The 21,456-nt window shown below is 44.0% G+C and overlaps 1 protein-coding gene across 1 annotated transcript in view; it reads right to left on the reverse strand.

Annotated features, from left to right (window-relative positions):
• GP6 (glycoprotein VI platelet) overlaps positions 1 to 21,456 on the reverse strand; it is a gene marked incomplete at both ends in the record, with an annotated part of 36,659 nt that overhangs the window by 14,450 nt on the left and 753 nt on the right. The window contains 1 exon segment of the mRNA XM_079724147.1: positions 7,020 to 7,072. Within this exon segment, the coding sequence (XP_079580273.1) occupies positions 7,020 to 7,072 (53 nt within the window).

Here is a 21,456-nt window from a genome sequence, read left to right on the forward strand (position 1 = left end):
GGAGCAGAGATACAGGATGTGATCGGAATGAAGAATGCTCTCTTCCCTTCCCCCATCAGCCTGGCTTTTCCTAATTGAGACTCATCAAGCTGGAGGCGTCCCCTCAGTAGAATGACTTGCACACAAGCTCCAAGGAGCCTGGCTTATCTCGCGTCACCAGCCCAGTGTCCCAGCAGGTCTGCCTAGTGAGGCATCGTCTGCGTTTTGATACTCCCAGAAGCTCCCTGGCACTCATTAGGGACATGCAAGTCAAAACCACAATATCACTTCACACCCACGAGGATGGCTCTATCAAAAAGACAGATATTAACAAATGTTGGTGAGGAAATGGAGAAGTTGGAGTCCTCATGCTTTGCTGGTAGGTGTATAAAATGGTGCCTCCGCTGTGGAAAACATTTCCTCAAAACGTTAATTAGTGAATGATTCAGCAGCTCCACTTCTGGGTATACACCCAAAAGAACTGACAGCAGGAATTTGAACAGATATTTGTATATATACCTGTGTTCACAGCAGCATTATTCACAATCGCCAAAACATGGAAACAACTCAAATGTCCATTGATGGAAGGATAAATAAACTGCGGTGTATACATACCACAGTGGAATATTGTTCAGCCTTCAAAAGGAATGAAATTCTGACACAGGCTACGACCTGGATGAACCTTTAAGTCATTAGGCTAAGTGAAATAATCCAGACCCAAAAGACGACACATTATATGATTCCATTTATATGAAATATCCAGAATAGGCAAATTCATAGAGACAGAAAGTACTCTGGAAGTTATCAGGGGCTGTGGGAAGGGAGAATGGGAAGTTATTGCAGCATTTTAGATCTCTACCAGGGTAAAATGCATGGAAACTTTGATAAGTGTTTTGAACAAGGTGTTGACACAGAACACAGATTCTGACAGATCTCTGTAATAGAACGGTTTCAGGGAACTTCTCTTTGGAGCGGTGATGTTTGAGGTTATGCCTGATGGTAAGAAATATTCATAGAGGAAAGGCAGCACGTTCAGCCTGCCCTAAAGTCTTGATGAAATAAAGAGCTTGGGGCTTCCCTGGTGGTGCAGTGGTTGGGAGTCCGCCTGCCAATCAGGGGACACGGGTTCGTGCCCTGGTCCGGGAAGATCCCACATGCCGTGGAGCGGCTGGGCCCGTGAGCCATGGCCGCTGAGCCTGCGCGTCCTGAGCCTGTGCTCCGCAACGGGAGAGGCCACAACAGCGAGAGGCCCACGTACCGGAAAAAAAAAAAAAAAAAAGAAAAGAAATAAAGAGCTTGGCATTTTCATGTAACCAGAAAATGATTGGTGTAGCTGGACTTAAGTGAGAGAAAACGAAGACTGAAGAGATTATAGGGGTCAGATCAGGATGGCCCAACTTCAGCAGGTGATTCCTTTTAATGATCTTTTATTTCTCTTAGTTGAAGGATAGTTAATTTACAATGTTGTATTAGTTTCACTTGTACACACAGCAATTGTTATACACATACATATACATGTGTATTCTTACATGTATAAATGCATGTATGTATGTATATATATGTAGGTATGTATATTCTTTTTCATATTCTTTTCCCTTATAGGTTATTACAAGATATTGAGTATAGTTCCCTGTGCTATACAGTAGGTCCTTGTTGTTTACCTATTTTATATATAAGTAGTGTGTATCTATTAGCCCCAAAATCTTATCTCCCCACCACCACCCGCTACCCGCTTTGGTAACCATAAGTTTGTTTTCTCTGTGAGTCTATTTCTGTTTCGTAAATGAGTTCATTTGGACCAGGTGGCTCTTTGCTGCAGTAGGGGAAGTCTGTCCTGTGTATTAATAGGGGTAGCAGCATCCCTGGCCTCCACCCACTAGATGTCACTAGCACTACGCCCCCTCCAGTTGTGACAACCAAAAAACGTCTCCTGTCCCCTGGGGGGAGCAGAATCACCCCCAGTTGAGAACCGCTGGGTTACATCATTCAGGGACTTAGAGGGCAAGATAAGCTTGGATGCACAAATCTCTCTTTATAACACTCCTCACTTTTCAAGCATTCCCTCATTTGATCCTCACGCAAGCCTGAGAAACGGGTTCTGCTTTAGTCCCATTCTGGTGAGAAAACTTGAGCTTAGAAGAAAATGTGCTTTTCTAGGTGAAGCTTGGGTGCTGGGAGCCAAATAGCTCACTTTCCTCTGGTTTGGCACATGTTCCCGTGGATCTAGGCAGAGTCTCTCCCTTGTTTACTTGACGTATGCCCTTTAGTTCTCATTTCTTTTCTCCATCTCCATGGAACAACTCTACAATATCTCACGTGAATTAGTTCATTTCTGCAAAACGTGATTTCATACCGTGCAAACGTCTACTGTATCGTAAACTGTGCGATGCTGTGGACGTCATTCGTCTCTCCATTGCCCAGAGATTTCACAGTCCATTCATACATCTGTAGAATATCGATTTGCTTCCAACACATTTATCCCTCCACTGTCCCAGTAACAGACAGCCACATAATATCCAAATATCTCCAAGATCAACAATTCTGAGCTAAATATCATTCTACATGTGCCTCTGTGGACATGTGAAATGTCCTTAAAATATGCACCCAACAGCAAATGCCAGCTCTTAAGTGCATCTTTCATTTACTTACTGCCAAACTGAACTCTGCATTTGCCGCACCAGTTTCTTCCCGCCCAACAGTGCAAGAGGATCCCCATACCTCCCCAATACCCCCAACATGTGGGGTTACCCAGTTTGGGACTGACAGGTACACACTGCTATACTTAAAATGGATAAGCAACAAGGACCTATGTACCGCACAGGGAACTCTGCTCAGTACTCTGTAACAACCTAAATGGGAAAAGAATTTGAAAAAGAATAGATGCATGTCTATGTATAACTGAATCACTTTGCTGTATGCCTGAAACTAACACAACGTTGTTAATCAACTGTACTACAATGTAAAATAAAAAGTTTAAAAAAATGTGGGATTACCCAGCCTTCCAATCTTTGCCAGTCCGATGGTATATTAGCTTGCTAGGGCTGCCATAACAAAGCATCACAAACTGAGTTGCTTAAACAATAGAAATTTATTGTGTCATGGTTCTCGAATGTAGAAGTCTGAGGTCAAGATACTGGCAGATTTCCTTCTAAGAACTGCGGGGTGGAGGTCAGGGCAGAGTTGGGGGGACTTGGTGTGTGCCTCTCTCCTAGCTTCTAGCGACTTGCTGGCAATCTTTGGTGTCCCTTGTCTTATATTTTTAAATTTTTATCTTTTTATTAATTTTTAATGGAAGTATAGTTGATTGAAGATGTGTTAGTTTCTGGTGTACAGCAAAATGACTCAGTTATACATATATACATTCTTTTTTATATATTAATTTTATTTATTTATGGCTGCGTTGGGTCTTTGTTGCTGCACGCGGGCTTTCTCTAGTTGCGGCGCGTGTGTTTCTCACTGTGGTGGTTTTTGTTGCAGAGCACAGGCTCTAGGCGCAGGGGCTTCAGTAGTTGTGGTGCTCGGGCTCAATAGTTGTGGCTCAGGGGCTCTGGAGCACAGGCTCAGCAGTTGTGGTGCACAGGCTTAGTTGCTCCGCAGCATGTGGGACCTTCCTGGACCAGGGATCGAACCTATGTCCCCTGCCCTGGCAGGTGGATTCTAAACTACTGTGCCACCAGGGAAGTCCCTTGTATATATATTCTTTTTCATGTTCTTTTCCATTATGGATTATTACAGGATATTGAAGAGAATAATTTTTAAATGTGTACACGATCATTCAGCTAGCGGGTGCAGAAGAGAATCTGAACCCTAATCAGCCCAGCTATTCTAGACTCGGAGCTCTTACTACTGTGCTCTCCCACCAAATGTCACTCCCCAACACCGTCCACATTACTGCTCTCCCTGGGTCTGTTTCCATCAATCAACACACATTCTCAATTCCCCTCTATTTCTTCTACTCTCCACTCCAAACCACTTGGCTGCATTTCACTGACCCTACCATTCACTTTCTTCTTTACTTCCTCTCATCAAAACTTACTGAATTATTTTTAATACCAACTCCAATTCCTCTCCTGTCACTCACATCTTTTTGATTGTGTTCTATTTATTTTTCTAACATCTTTATTGGAGTATAATTGCTTTACAATGGTTAGTTTCTGCTTTACAACAAAGTGAATCAGCTATACATATGTTCCCATCTCTCTTCCCTCTTGCGTCTCCCTCCCTCCCACCCTCCCTATCCCACCCATCTAGGTGATCACAAAGCACTGAGCTGATCTCTCTGTGCTATGCGGCTGCTTCCCACTAGCTATACGGCTGCTTCCCACTAGCTATCTATTTTACATTTGGTAGTGTATATATGTCCATGCCACTCTCTCACTTTGTCATAGCTTACCCTTCCTCCTCCCCGTGTCCTCAAGTCCATTCTCTACATCTGCATCTTTATTCCTGTCCTGCCACTAGGTTCTTCAGAACCTTTTTTTTTTTAGATTCCATATATATGTGTTAGCATACAGTATTTGTTTTTCTCTTTCTGACTTACTTGACTCTGTATGACAGACTCTAGGTCCATCCACCTCACTACAAATAACTCAAATTTCATTTCTTTTTATGGCTAATATTCCATTGTATATATGTGCCACATTTTCTTTATCCATTCTTCTGTCGATGGACACTTAGGTTGCTTCCATGTCCTGGCTATTGTAAATAGAGCTGCAATGAACATTGTGGTACATGACTCTTTTTGAATTATAGTTTTCTCAGGGTATATGCCCAGTAGTGGGATTGCTGGGTTGTATGGTAGTTCTATTTTTCGTTTTTTAAGGAACCTCCATACTGTTCTCCATAGTGGCTGTATCAATTTACATTCCCACCAACAGTGCAAGAGGGTTCCCTATTCTCCACACCCTCTCCAGCATTTACTGTTTGTAGATTTTTTTTGTGTGTGTGTGGTACGCGGGCCTCTCACTGCTGTGGCCTCTCCCGTTGCGGAGCACAGGCTCTGGATGCGCAGGATCAGTGGCCATGGCTCACAGGCCCAGCCGCTCCACAGCATGTGGGATCCTCCCGGACTGGGGCACGAACCTGTGTCCCCTGCATCGGCAGGCAGATTCTCAACCACTGCGCCACCAGGGAAGTCCTGTTTTTGATGATGGCCATTCTGACCAGTGTGAGATGATATCTCATTGTAGTTTTGATTTGCATTTCTCTAATGATTAGTGATGTTGAGCATCCTTTCATGTGTTTGTTGGCAATCTGTATATCTTCTTTGGAGAAATGTCTATTTAGGTCTTATGCCCATTTTTGGATTGGGTTGTTTTTTTGATATTGAGCTGCATGAGCTGCTTGTAAATTTTTGAGATTAATCCTTTGTCAGTTGCTTCATTTGCAAATATTTTCTCCCATTCTGAGGGCTGTCTTTTTGTCTTGTTTACGTTTTCCTTTGTTGTGCAAAAGCTTTTAAGTTTGTGTTCTATTTATTTTAATTGCATAACTAAAGGGGGAAGTTCACCAAAACTAGGGGAAAACCATAAACCCCCCGCGGCCTAAACACCCTCTGCATCATTCCCTTCCCCAAGAGTAACTCTTCTGTAGTTGAATTATTGCAATTTGGTTCCTTTACAAAGAATATTTCCTTGTTCATTTTTTGCTGCTCCAAAGGCTTCAGCTCTCAGAAACTCCTAGAACGTTAGACTGGAACTCCATTAGGAACTGCCTCTTTGCCCAATTTTTTTGTCACGTGGCATGCAGGACCTTAGTTCCCTGACCAGGGATCCAACCCGTGCCCCCTGCAGTGGAAGTGCCAAGTCTTAACCACTGGACCGCCAGAAAAGGCCCTCCTCCTTGCCCAACTTGACTCTTACTTCTTTTTATAAATTTTATTTATTTATTTTTGGCTGCGTTGGGTCTTTGTTTCTGCACACGAGCTTTCTCTAGTTGTGGCGAGTTGGGGGGGCTACCCTTCCTTGCAGTGCATGGGCTTCTCATTGCAGTGGCTTCTCTTGTTGCGGAGCACAGGCTCTAGGCACGTGGGCTTCAGTAGTTGTGGCACATGGGCTCAGTAGTTGCGGCTCACAGGCTCTAGAGCGCAGGCCCAGTAGTTGTAGTGCACAGGTTTAGATGCTCCGTGGTATGTGGGCTCTTCCCTGACCAGGGCTCGAACCCAAGTCCCCTGCATTGGCAGGCAGATTCTTAACCACTGTGCCACCAGGGAAGCCCGCCTCTTACTTCTTGGCCTCTCCTTGTATTTGGTACCAGTGAGCTCTCCTTAAACACGCCTGGACAACTGCTCCTGCTCAGTGACCCAACTCATCCTCAGTGCCTGCTCCCTCTTTGCTAAGGGCCAGATCATGTGATGTGCCTCTCTCAGTAGACCATGAGTTCCTTAAGACCAGAAGCTATGCCAAGTGAAGGGTAAATTGGAGTTTTTGTCCTATTTTTGCAATTGTTCTCTTTGACATTGATTTGAAATAAAAACCAATATGCAAAACAGAAGGAAAAAAAAAAAAGACCAGAAGCCATATCTTACTAATATGTATATCGTCAGCACAGGTCCAAGGAAAGAGTCAACTTCTGTGAACATCTGTTAAATAAGCAAATGAGTGGGTAAATACACAAGGAACCAGGAATCCGTTGAGAGATATGTGATGCGTCCCAGATTTCTTCATGGTTGACAAGGCTTCTCTATTCTTGAGTCTTTGCGGGGGCTCCAAGGTGATGAGTGGCATGGGTACATGAGTAGGACAACTCACGAAGCCCCATTTTCCTTAAGGGGCACTTGAACCCTGGAGTCCACACAGCCAGTTCTGGCTCTGCTCTCTGGACAAGGTGAAGGTGGCATACACACAGGGCTATTTTGAGGAATCCTCAATGGTGCAGGACAGGAGTGAATCCCCGCTCCCTGTCAGGGGGTCCTGGTGTAGCTGAGCAGAAGACTCAGAAGACTCTGGTGGGTCTTCCTCTGTATGGGCCTGCCAGCATGAAGATACAAAGTGAGGGGAGAACACCTGGGGGAGGGAGCAGGGGAAGGAGGAAAGACTCACATGCATGTCCATTTGTCTGTCCTCCTCAGGCAGGATATCCACTGGGACATCATCTGCAAGAAAAGAGGAGAGGATAGGCTTCCAGAAGAGCCTTCAGATTATCCAGTCTTGCCGTCTATACTTCAGAGATGGGTGACTGAAATCGGGGAAGGGCAGTGACATCACGCCCAGTGAGGTTTGCCCCAACCTTCTCGGCTTCTCCTACGATGCCTTCTATCTTCCCCACCCTGGCTACCCCTACTTCTCACTCCTCGTACGTTGATTTTCTTCCTGGGAGTCCATGTCTGCGCTGGAGCTAAGGGAAAGGAGATAGACGCGTTAAGGTAGGTCTGAGAAATGAGACAGACACAGCATCCTCTACTGAGAGAGTCCAAATTTTCCTACCTGTTATCATTCACTTGGTTCTTGGTGTCATCCTCAGTGGCTCCTACAGAGAGTCCGTGATCAGAGTCCTGGTAGGGGACCCACAAAGCCCCTCCCCACACTCCTCCCAGGTTAACTCTTCCCCCTCCAGGACGTACTGTTTTTGGCTCGACACCAGCACCGGCAGAGGAGAAAGATAAGGAGGAAGAGGAAAGGTAGAATGCTGATGACTGAAGTCACAATCACAATGGGAAGGTATCCATCTCCAGGAGGATTTAGGTAGACTTCAGGTAGATCTAGGAATTAGTAAACAGTAAAGATCTGTTACTGATCTCCTCTTGGATTAATTCATCCATTCAATAAATATTTATTGTGTGTCTTCCATATACAAGGCAAGTTATTGGATGTTTTGGAAACTGTAGTGAATCTACCCAATAACAGAGTCTAGACATGTGAACCAATACACAGAAGTTGTTACTCTTATTATATGATAAAACTATCTACCCTGCATTATAAGAGAGATTTCTTTGGGAGATGATCCCTGAAGGATAAGAAATACATAGATCTCCGAAGTGCAAGAAGAACTGCCTTCCAGGAAGAGGGAACAACATATGCAAACTCACAGGTGAGAAGGAGTTTTGTGTGACCCACACACAGAAAGGACAAATGGTACTTAATGTGAAAAATGGCTCTTGGTAAAGATAGAAAGGTCAGGAGATATCAGCAAAGGTCCAAAACATTGGAAGCTGAGGAGAAGAGTCTGGATTTAAGTCTAAATGTAATAATGACCCACAAAGGGATTAACAAGTAGTGAGCTTGTAATTTTTTAAATTACTATATTTCTGGTGTGATAAATGGATTTAAGGGGCCAGGTGGAAAGTGGAGGGACAATTAGGGAACATGCTACAGGCAGCTGCATGACAAATCACCATGTAATGACAGTGTGGTGGTGATGAAAAAAAAAAAGGGAGTGGATTTGAGGAGTTTTTGAGGATAGAAATGATGAGCTTTGAGATTTAGAGATGGAGCAGATAGGCACTGAGCAAAAGAGGGGCATCATATATCATTCTCAATGGATTGATCATTGGAGAGGATGGATGGCATCTGTTGAGATGGGAAGACCAATACAAGGAGGAGGCTCTGAGATCTGTTGAGAGTTCTGCCGAGATTCTCATTAGGTGTCTGAGCAGATGTCACAGATTCCATTGGATAAGAAATTCACAGGAGCATTTTTGACTGGAGTGAGTGATAACTTTGATAGCCATCACCAGACACTGGACGACTGAAGCAGATCATCTTTAATCTGCCCATTTTAATCCAATGTTAGTCTTCCCTGTCAACTTAAGAACAAATATCATTGCTTGGCATTATAAAAACTCTCAGCAAAGTGGGCACAGAGGGAACATACATACATCAACATAAAGACCATATAAGACAAACCTACAGCCAACATCATACTCAACAGTGAAAAGCCAAAAGCATTTCCTCTGAAATCAGAAATAAAGACCCGGATGTCCATTCTCACCACTTTTATTCACATAGTATTGGAAGTCCTAGACACAGCAATCAGACAAGAAAAATAAGCAAAAGTCATTTGAACTGTAAAGGAGAAGTGAAGCTCCCTGTTTGCAGTTGACATGATACTATATATAAAAAAAATCCTAGACACCACCAAACTAATACTAGAGCTCATCAATGAATTCGGTAAAGTTATAGGATGTAAAATTAATATACAGAAATCTATTACATTTCTATACACTAACAACAAAATATCAGAAAGAGAAATTAAGGAAACAATCCCATTTACTATTACATCAAAAAGAATAAAATACCTAGGAATAAACCTACCTAAGGAGATAAAAGACCTGTACTCAGAAAACTATAAAACACTGATGAAAGAAATTGAAGATGACACAGAGAGAAAGATACATCATGTTTATGTATTGGAAAAATTAACACTGTTAATATAGCCATACTACCTAAGGCAACCCACAGATTCAGTGCAATCCCTATTAAAATACCAATGGCATTTTTCACAGAACTAGAACAAATAATTTTAAAATTCTTATGAAAACACAAAAGACCTCAAATAGTCAAAACAATCTTGAGAAAGAAGAATAGAGCTGGATTTATCACACTCCCCACTTCAGTCTATACTACAAAGCTACAATAATCAAAACAGTATGGTACTGGCATAAAAATAGACATATAGATCAATGGAACAGGACAGAAAGCCCAGAAATAAACCCACTTAATCTGCAACAAAGAAGGCAAGAATATATAATGAAGAAAAGACAGTCTTCTCAATAAGTCGTGCTGGGAAAACCAGGCAGCTACATGTAAAAGAATGAAGTTACAACATTCTCTAACACCATATACAAAAATAAACTCAAAATGGATTAAAGACCTACATGTAAGCTTGGAAACCATAAAATTCCTAGAATAAAATATAGGCAGAACACTCTTTGACATAAATTGTAGCAATATTTTTTTAATCTATCTCCCTAAAGTGAAGGGAAAAAAAGAAAAAATAAACAAATGGGACTGAATTAAACATAAAGGTTTTGCACAGCAAAAGAAAACATTGACAAAATGAAAAGACAGGGATTTCCCTGGTGGTCCAGTGGTTAAGAATCTGCCTTCCAATGCAGGGGACTTGGGTTCCATCCCTGGTCGGGGAATTAAGATCCCGCATGCCGCGGGGCAACTAAGCCCTCATACCGCAACTACCGAGTCCGCACATCACAACTAGAGAGCCCGCATGCCACAACTACAGAGCCCATGCGCTCTGGAGCCCATGCACCACAACTACACAGTCCACGTGTTCTGGAGCCTGTGCACCACAACTAGAGAGAAGCCTGCGTGCCACATCGAAGAGTCTGTGGGCCACAACAAGAGATCCCACGTGCCGCAACTAAGACACAATGCAGCCATAAATAAATAAATAAATAAATAAATAAAGATTTTTTAAAAAATGAAAACACAACCTACTGAATAGGAGAAAATATTTGCAAATGATACGATCAACAGGGGGTTAGTACCTAAAATATGTAAACAGCTTATACAAAGCAACAGCAAAAAAACCCAAACAACCTGATTTAAAATGAGCAGAAGAAGTGAATAGACATTTTTCCAAAGAAGACAGACAGATGGCCAACAGGTACATGAAAAGATGCTCAATATCATTAATCATCAGAGAAATGCAAATTAAAACCACAACCAGGGACTTCCCTGGTGGCGCAGTGGTTAAGAATCTGCCTGCTAATGCAGGGGACATGGGTTTGAGCCCTGGTCCGGGAAGATCCTACATGCCACGGAGCAACTAACCCTGTGCACCACAACTACTGAGCCTGCGCTCTAGAGCCCGTGAGCCACAGCTACTGAAGCCCATGTGCCTAGAGCCTGTGCTCTGCAACAAGAGAAGCCACTGCAATGAGAAGCCCGCGCACAGCAACAAAGAGAAGCCCTCGCTTGCCACAAGTAAAGAAAGCCCACACACAGCAATGAAGACCCAATGCAGCCAAAAATAAATTAATAAATAAATAAATTAATTAATTTAAAAAAACACACAGTGAGACATTCTCTCACACCAGTCGGTATGGCTATCATCAAGAAGACCACAAATAACAACTGTTGGCAAGGATGTGGAGAAAAGGGAACCCTCATACACTGTTGGTGGGAATGTAAATTGGAGCAGCCACTATGGAAAACAGTATGGAGACTTCTCAAAAAACTAAAAATAGAACTACCACTCCTGGGTATACATTCGAAAAAAAATGAAAACACAAATTCTAAAAGATACATGCACCCCAGTGTTCATAGCAGTACTATTTACAACAGCCAAGACATAGAAGCAATCCTAATTGTCCATCAGTAAATGAATAACGAAGATGTGATATATAGGTATACACAATGGCATACAGGTATACACAATGGCATATACACAATGGCATATTAGTCATTAAAAAAATTTTGCCATGTGTGACGACATGGGTGGATCTAGAGGGCATTCTGCTGAGTGAAATAAGTCAGAGAAAAGACAAATACCATACGCTCTCACTTATATGTGGAATCTAAAGAACAAAACAAACAAACAAAATGAAAATAGAGTCACAGAACCAGAGAGAAATAAACAGGTGGCTGCCAACATACGTGAAGGGGTTTAAGAAGTACAAACATTAAGTGATGTAATAAATAAATTACAGGGATGAAATATACAGCATAGGGAATGTGGTCAATAATAATGTAATAATAACTTTATATGGGCACAGATGGTTATTAGACTTATTGTGGTGACCATTTCATAATGTATATAAATGTCAAATCATTATGTAGCACACCTGAAATGAATATAATATTGTACTTCAATTATACTTTAATTAATTTATTAAAAACCTATGCCAAACACATAGTACAATTTCAAGGTCATATCCAGGGCTCAGTATATCTCGAATATGAAAAAATTAACTTCCCTCTTGGTGGAGTTAATAAGATTAAAATGAGATCATATATACAAAAGCTGAGAATAGCCCTTGGCAATGGGAAAACCTCAATAAATGTTATCTAGCAATTGTAAATATTACGCAATGACCCCTAATCTGAGCAAAATGTTGTCTGAGCTTGACATGCACTGTATCGTAACTGATGCAACACCATTCTTTTTTTTTTTTTTTTGGCCATGCCCCGTGGCTTGTGGGATCTTAGTTCCCCAACCAGAGATTGAACCCGGGCCATGGCAGTGAAATCACCAAGTCCTAACCACTGGACTCCCGTTATTTCATTTTAGAAAGAAGGAACTTGGGACCCAAATGCAGGAAACCGCTTGCAAAATGTCCCAGAACAAGTAAATGTTGAGGTCTTCATTTTACTGCAAGTCTGCCTCCTGAGCAAGAGTACCTTCCTTATGAACAAACCTTCCATAGGTGAGGGAGACGGAAGCAGTTGAGGTGATGGCAAATGGAAAGGACACACAACACACCCAACGGGTGATGGTCCCATACCCACAGGGGGATCTGGTGCCCGTACAAATGTCGCCAGTTCTCTGTGTCTGCGTTGTGAATGTCGACCTCAACTGTGTTCCCTTTCTGCATTATTTGAAAACCTGGGCATTCCCTTCTTGGCTCATCTGTGCTGATGGGGAATAGCAGGGGATCAGGAAGCTTTCTAGAGAAGGGGAGAGGTTTTCCACCAAAGATTGGCATAATGGTAAAGAATTAACACATAAAAAATAAATAATACGACGAGTGGATGAAGAGGTGGTGCAGATTAAAGGCTGGGATTCTTTCAAGGCTACTCAAGCTCATCCCTCAGTCCACTCAGCCCAATTCAGAGTTCTCTAGGCAGAAAAGGGAGAAAACACTCACCCGTTTGTGCCCGAATCCTTTGATCCCAGCAAAACACTAAAATAGAGAAAGACTTGGTAAGAGATGTCTCCCAATAATACAGTGATTCCCAAACACCTGAGCTCAGGGCATCACATCTAGACCAAACTGAAGAAAAGTGGCCCTATGGGTGATCTCTCTATAAGTCACCGGCCCCAGGACCTCATAAAGGAAGAGTCCCACAAGAGGAACCCAGGTTATAAACCTCTAATCTACATCCTCTTCCCTCACCAGCCTCCCCAACTTCCCTTGCCCCACTCACCAAGTCCAAGCAGAAGAATGACCCCCAGGGACATGGCAGTGCAGCTCCACACCACGCAGCACAGCCAACTGGGCAGCAGATCTTCGCACCAGGACACACCCGTGGATGGAACAGCCTGGGGCTTTAAACCCCTTGCTGGAGAGCGACAACATCCCCTGCTAAACAAAAAGGGGAACCGCTGCTTGTGCAAGACTAAGGCTTTGCCTCTCAACCCTCCACCGTTATCACCCCGCTGGGCATGAGTTACTCTGTGGGTTTCCTGCTGTGATCTTACAGCCACAAAGACGTGGGAGATTTGTGCCATGCTCTCCACAATGATTTGTTTATCTACCATAGAAGAACTGAAGGAAGCTTTACCCACCCCCCAAAAAATGAGGTGAAATGTAGTTCGAAAAGACTGAATCTAATATATGAAACTATTAGGGATGGTGTTGCAGACCCAAATCAAACTAGAGAATTTGGTGGAGAGCAATATGGGTCCAGGCAAGATGCCTGGAAGACCAGTTCTTTTGTACGATATGGATTCTCCGTAGTAATAGTAGGTATGAAAAGGTTCAACCAAGAGTAAATTTTGCCTGAATGGCTGCATTCCAAGGTTTATGTCCTGACCAAAAATCTCTGATGGGGGCATTAATATCAACTCACTAGAAATGAGTGTTTTAGTTTGCTTGGGATGATCAATGACCTTCCTTTAATCTGAGAAATATGTAAATTCCTGAGTATTTGATGTCTTATATAGGGTTCTTTTTTTTAAATTAATTTATTTCTTTATTTTTGGCTGTGTTGGGTCTTCATTGCTGCACACAGGCTTTCTCTAGTTGCGGTGCGCGGGCTTCTCTTGTTGCGGAGCATGGGCTCTAGGTACACGGGCTTCAGTAGTTATGGCACACAGACTCAGTAGTTGTGGCGCACGGGCTTAGTTACTCTGCGGCATGTGGGATCTTGCCGGACCAGGGCTCAAACCCACGTCCCCTGCCTTGGCAGGTGGATTCTTAACCCACTGCACCACCAGGGAAGCCCCCCTGTAGGACCTTTTGAGTCACAGTAAGGACTCCTGGGTGAGAGGAACAGTAATGGAGACTGAATGAATCAGGGAGAAAAAGACACAGAGGAAACAAGGGCAAAAGTGGAGAGGCCTCGAGCTCCTGACAAGCGCGGCAGGACGGGAAGGACGCCTTCTGGGCGTTAGGAAGATGTGCTCAGGTTAGATCGGGAGGCAGCGGGTGGAGGCGCCTGCCCACTCACCACCTGGGCTCTCTTCCGTCCCAGGTGTGTACAGAAAACCCTCCCTCTCGGCTCACCAGGGCTGCTCCTCCAAGAAGACCCCCTCTAAGAGGCTCAGGCTGCGGCATCACTCAGAGACCTGGTCTGACGCATTCGCTCTTTCCAGGAACGGAAGAGTAGAAGTTGCCCAGAACCGAAGCTCCAAGTACAAAGCTGGGGCTCTTGAGGCCGACTTTCCTGTGAATGCCATCTTCCTGATGCACCCGGGGACCTACAGATGCTACCACGGTCTACACAAGAACTTCCCCTACCTCTGGTCAGAACCCAGTGATGTCCTGATGCTCCCAGAGAGAGGTGAGGGGCCCCCATGCTTCCCACCTGCTCTTGGGACTCCCAGACTATGGCAGCAGCTAGCTAGAGGCAGTTCTTTTGCTTTAAGTTAATGAAAATTAAATAAAACTTAAAATTCACTTCCTCAGTTGCAATAGGCACGTGATGTGCCCTGCAGCCACTGAGTGCCTAACGGCTCCCATATGGGGCAGCACAGCCCTAGAGAATCAGTAGTAAAACTCAAAGGATAAAGGACATTTCCATAATTGTATGAGGGTCTATGGGCAGAGCCATTTTCAAATGTCAGCTTGTTGACCTGTGACCAAAGAGTGCCTGATGGGGATTGCAGACCCAGTGCTACTGGGGTTGAAAACATGGGGCAGAGATGGAGGGGATCTTAGCCCTGAAAAAGCAACAGTGAGGGACTTCCCTGGCTGTCCAGTGGTTAGGACTCCAAGCTTCCACTGCAGGGGACACGGGTTCCATCCCTGATCAGGAAACTAAGATCCCACAAGGCTCAGCCAAAAAAAAAGTATTAAAACAAAAAACAAAAAACTTCATAAAACCCAAAACAACCAAAAGCTGGCTTTTAAAAAATTAATTCCGTTAATTAAAGCTTCCACCTTTAGGGACTTCCCTGGTGGTCCAGTGGTTAAGACTTCGCCTTCCAATGCAGGGGGTGCAGGTTCGATTCCTGGTCCGGGAGCTAAGGTTCCCACATGCCTGACAGGAATGTGGACTTCCCTGGTGGTGCAGTGGTTAAGAATCCACCTGCTAATGCAGGGCACACGGGTTCAAGCCCTGGTCTGGGAAGATCCCACATGCCGCGGAGCAACTAAGCCCATGTGCCACAACTACTGAGCCTGCGCTCTAGAGCCCGCGACCCAGAACTACTGAGCTCACGTGCCACAACTACTGAATCCTGCGCGCCTAGAGCCCATGCTCTGCAACAAGAGAAGCCACCACAATGAGAAGCCCGTGCACTGCAATGAAGAGTAGCCCCCACTCGCCACAACTAGAGAAAACCCGCGCGCAGCAACAAAGACCCAACGCAGCCAAAAACAAATAAATAAATAAATTTATTTTAAAAAAGAAGCAATATTGTAACAGATTCAGTAAAGACTTTAAAAATGGCCCACATCAAAAAAAAATCTTTAAAAAAAATTCCACCTTTAAAAAAAAAAAGAAATAAAAGCAACAATGAGTAATATTGTTGGGGCATATCCTGCTCTAGGTGAAGTTAGTCTGAGGTGAGGGAAATCAGGGGCAGCCCCAGCTATTGAGCAGACTTCTCATAATCCTTTTAGACCTTCACCTCGATACAGTATTGATAAGTTACTAGAAGAGCCCTGTATTAGTTTCCTAGTGCTGCCCTACAAATTACCACAAAGTTGGTTGCTTGAAAGAACAGGAAATTGACATTATGCCAAGTGAAATAAGCCAGCCACAAAAAGACAAACACTATAATCCCACTTCTATGAGTGGTCAAAATCACAGAGACAGAAAATAGAATGGTGGGTGCCAGGGCCTGGGGGGATGGGGACAAAGGAATGGGGAAATATTTAATGGATAGAGTTTCAGTTTTGCCAGATGCAAAGAGTTCTGGAGATAGATGGCGGTGAGGGTGGCCCAACAGTGTGCATGTCTTTAATACCACTGACCTGTACATTAAAAAGGATTAAGATGGTAGATTTATGTTATATGTATTTTATCCCAATAAAAAATTGGAATTTAAAAAAAAATAAAAAATTTTAATTGTAAAAATGTACAATAAAAAAAAAACTAACTATTCTCTCACAGTTCTGGAGGCCAGAAGTCCAAAATCAAGGTGTCATCAGGGTTGGTTCCTTCTGGAGGCTTTAAAGGAAAATCCACTCCATGCCTCTATCCCCGCTGCTTGCTGGTGGATGCAATTCTTGGCCTCCCTTGGCTTGTAGATGCATCACTGCAATCTCTGCCCTCCATTTTCTCCTTTTCTGCCTCTAATAAGCACGCTCATCATTGGATTTAGGACTCACCCTAATCCAGGACTCGAGGACTCAAGATCCTTCCCTTAATTACATCTTCAAGGCCCTTATATGGAATACCAACTAAGGTCACATTCTGAGATTCTGGACAGACACATCTTGGGAGGACAGAGGGGCACTGTTCAGCCCACTACAAGTCATTATCCCCTAAAATGTTGTTTCATTACTTGGAAGAAAAAAATCAGTCCTAGGAAATTCCTTGGCCATCCAGTGGTTAGGACTCTGTGCTCTCACTGCTAAGGGCCCAGGTTCGATCCCTGGTAGGGGAACTAAGATCCCACAAGCCGTGCAGCGTGGCCAAAAAAAAAAAATCAGTCCTAGAAGTAACCATTGCCTTCAGCTAGGGCTTATGATCTGGTGAGAGGAGAGCAGAATAGTTATACTCCTATCCACCCACTGACGGACTGCTTTTATGCAGTTAACAACCTGAGCAACGCCATGCCATGATTCTGGTACTCAGGAGTTCTCAGTTCTAACAGGGCTACCTGGCTGAGAATAATCAAACCGAGCGGATGAGAAAACAATTGTGATAGGCAGAATAATTGTGCCCCAAAGATGTCCACACCCTCCTCCCCAGAACCTGTGAATCCGGTACCACCAAGGGGAATTACGGTTGATTTAAGGTTGCGAATAAGGAGACCACCCTGGATTAACCCAGCAGGCTGAGTGCATCACAGGGGTTTTTGAACGTAGAAGAAATAGTGTCAGAGTGATGTGATATAGGAATGACACAACTCGTCACTGATAGATTTGAAGATGGAGGAAGGGGCCGTGAGCGGACCAAGTCAGGCCGCCTCTGGAAGCTGGGCAAGGCAAGAAAACAGATTCTTTCCCAGAACCTCCAGAGGGCATGCAGCCCTGCCAACACCTTGATTTAAGCCCAGTGAGACCCATTTGGACTTCTGACCTCCAGAATCATAAGACATTAGTGTTGTCGTAAGCCACTAAGTTTGTGGTAATTTGTTACCGCAGCTATAGGAAACTATGATGATTTTCAAATCTGGGGCTTCTGTTAAGACTGTTAGGTATAAAATAAGGTACAAGGATATATTGTACAACACGGGGAATAGAGCCAACATTTTATAATAACTGTAAATGGAGTGTAATCTTTTAAAATTGTGAATCACTATATTGTACACCTGTAACATATAATATTGTACATCAACTATACTTCAATTTTTTTTTTTTTATTTTTTATTTTTTTATTTTTTTATTTTTTGCGGTATGCGGGCCTCTCACTGTTGTGGCCTCTCCCGTTGCGGAGCACAGGCTCCGGACGCGCAGGCTCAGCGGCCATGGCTCACGGGCCCAGCCACTCCGCGGCATGTGGGATCTTCCCAGACCGGGGCACGAACCCGTGTCCCCTGCATCGGCAGGCGGACTCTCAACCACTGCGCCACCAGGGAAGCCCTATACTTCAATTTTTAAAAACAATTTTTGGGAATTCCCTGGCCATCCAGTGGTTAGGCCTCCACAATTTCACTGCCAAGAGCCTGGGTTCGATCCCTGGTTGGGGAACTAAGATCCTGCAAGCCGCGTGCCTCGGCCAAAAATAAATAAATCAAAATTTTTAAAAGTCTGGGGCTTCTGGGGACTTCCCTGGTGGTCCAGTGATAAAGACACCGTGCTTCCAATGCAGGGGGCGGGGTTCCATCCCTGGTCACGGAACTAAGATCCCACATGCCCAGCGGTGAGGCCAAAAAAAAAAGAGTCTGGGGCTCTGATGTGAGACTGGGCAAGTTTCCACATCAGGAAGTTCTCTGTCTCTGTCCCCAGATACTGCCCCTGGGAACCACGATGCAGAGAACGTCGTCCGCTTGGCTCTGGCTGCAATGTTTCTGATGATCCTGGGGGTCTTCCTGGTTGATGCCTGGTTCAGCAGAAAGGATTTCAAGAGGAAGTCAAGAGCTCGTTAGCCTCAGCCAGCCATGGAGGAGCCCTCATAACTGTGAACCACCCCCCAAGGTTCTCCGCTGCACAACGCTTCATTCGAGTGCACAGCTCTGGCCACTGCTCATGTTCATTTTGGGGAGAACCTGGAGTGGAAGATGTCAAGACAACGGTGGAGGCTGGCAGGGAGGAGTCATCAGCCCTTGGTTCAGTCCACAACTTCTCCCCCCACGGCAGCTTCCCTGTGCTTCTCCATGCTCTCTGACACGTGTGATCCCAGGCTCTTCCGAAATCTTCCATCCTCAGCTTCGGCGGTTCAAGACAAGTTTGCTCCTCTCTCTGGCTCACTCCCCTCTGCTTTTTCCTCTTCTCAATTCCATTTCATCAGATCCACCAAACCTTCACCGTCAGCCTACACCTTCTCTTGCCACTGCCTCCAACCCCGGGAATATCCTCCTGGTGTGTCACCTCCAAGGAGATGAACCCACTCCTGAATTTCCAGCCCCAAAGAGCTCCTTGGACGGACTCTCATTTTAAGCTCTCTCTTGGACACGTTAATGATGGTTAATGATGGTTGGTCCTGGCCACGTGGGGAAAACAGTGCCTGTTCGTGAGGTATTGTGTTTATCTCCTGCCCCTCTCTCTACTGTCTTGCTGCAGGTGCTATGGTGTCCCCACTGGCTGGGGTCCAGGCACGTAAGTCCCATCCACCCACATTTCACTATGCCCTCATTGGACACTTCTCCCATACGATGTGTTTTAAAATAACAGCAAAAAAATAAAATAAAATAAAAATAACAGCAAAATAGCGTTGGTGCTTACTAACAGCTGCAAAATGTTCCTTTCCTTGGATGCACCATTATTTGCTTAAGATGACCCATATTGCTGGCTTTTACATTGTTTCCAGCCTTGCTGTATTAAAGAAATGCAATTGACATGCTTTTACAGATGTAATCAACACATCATGTCTCCCACATGCATATATATTCATAGGCTACATTTTGAGGGAGGAATTGCTGAGTCTGCATCTGTAAATTGAACAGATACCAACAAGGAGATTCTGCCCCGAGGAAGTCCCTAATGGTGTGTGTAAGGGGGGGAGATAAATGGAAAAACCATCCCCAAGCCTGGTCACAGTTTTGGCTTCACTCCATGTTATGGGCTGGAGTGTAAAGGGCAATACCCCCCAAAGATGCTATCTTTCACTGAAAATCTTAAGCTCCGTTATGTATTTAGTTTAAGGCCACTCATTAAATTCTGAAGTTTTTCTCTGCATATACCTTTTTTTTAAAAAACGGATTCTTTTGCCTAGTGCAAGGATTTGCCCTCCTTAAACACAGAAAAGGCATTCCATAAATATATTTCCAGGTGGCAATTCCACGTAGCATAATGTTTTCAAGGTTTATCTATGTTATGACATGTGTCAGTGCTTCGTTCCTTTCTAATGACTAAATAATATTCCATTGTGTGGATAGACCACCATTCATCTGGTGATGGACACTTGGGTTGCTTCCACTTTTTGGCTGTTGTGAATAATGTTTTTCCGAACTTGGGTGGAAAACAATCTGGCAGTTCCTCAAGTTGTTACCACATGACTTAGCAATTCTACTCTTAGGTGTATATCAACTGAATTTTTGGATTCTCATTTTTGGAGGGGGGTGGGTGGCTTCTTTTGGTGGCAGTGTTTGATAATTCCTATTTGTGCCCATGTATTTCTATGAACAGAGCTGTTGGCTTTGGGGTGATTTGCACATTTCTTGTTCAATGTATTCCTAAATATATATTTAATGCTCGTGATTGCTACTATAAAGTTTTTAGTACAAGGGTGCCCTCTGCTGTCAGGGTAGTGAAGTACAGCTTTTTACTAGATGACTAGCAAATAGGGGGAGTTTAAATCCTTGATTTTTTTTTTCCTTTTTTTCTTACAAAATCCTAATTTTTCTTTCTCTCTCCTTTTTCCCTTAGCCATGCAGTATACAAAAGGTACCTCTCTCCTTTAATTTCAGTTCTCTTCTCTCAAAGTGGAGGGTCACGTTTCCAAGACCGTAGTAGTCAGTGCCCTGATCTGTCTGAATGCTTTTTTACTATTTTCACACCTTTCTCTTTCTGGTGGTGGTTTTCACACAACTACTATGTATAAAATAAATAAGGTACAATGATATATTGTACAACACAGGGAATATAGCCAATGTTTTATAATAACTATAAATGGAGTATAACCTTTAAAAATTATGAATCACAGGACTTCCGTGGTGGCGCAATGGTTAAGAATCCACCTGCCAATGCAGGGGACACAGGTTAGGAGCCCTGGTCCGGGAAAATCCCACATGCCACGGAGCAACTAAGCCCGTGTGCCACAACTCCTGTACTCTAGAGCCCGTGAGCCACAACTACTGAGCCCACGTGCCACAGCTACTGAAGCCCATGCACCTAGAGCCCGTGCTCCGCAACAAGAGAAGCCACCGCGATGAGAAGCCCAGGCACCACAAGGAAGAGTAGCCCCCGCTCGCCACAACTAGAGAAAGCCCGTGCATAGCAACAAAGACCCAACGCAGCCAAAAAATACAAAAATAAATAAATTTTTTTAAAATTGTGAATCACTATGTTGTATGCCTGAAACTCATATAATATTGTAAATCAGCTATACTTTAAGTCCAAAGAACTTTTACCTGAACCGTTTGAGACTAAGTTGCAGACCTGATGCCCCACCATCTAAATCCTGATGGTTTTTCCTGCAAACAGAGACGGTCTCGTACGTAACCACAGTGCAATCACCGAAATCAGGACATTAATATAGGGCTGCACCGTCTTTAGAGGTTATGCGGGAGACACGTTCTCATGCAGTTGGCACAGCCTCCAGCTACGCAGAAAGCCCAAAATATTAAATAAAACCTTCATTATAGATGAGTGACCCTCTGCCCATGGATTCTCCACAGCTGGTCTCGCATTTCATCCCCAGT

The sequence above is a fragment of the Hyperoodon ampullatus genome, assembly GCF_949752795.1.
Source record: "Hyperoodon ampullatus genome assembly, chromosome: 18".
Classification (NCBI taxonomy): Eukaryota; Metazoa; Chordata; class Mammalia; order Artiodactyla; family Ziphiidae; genus Hyperoodon; species Hyperoodon ampullatus.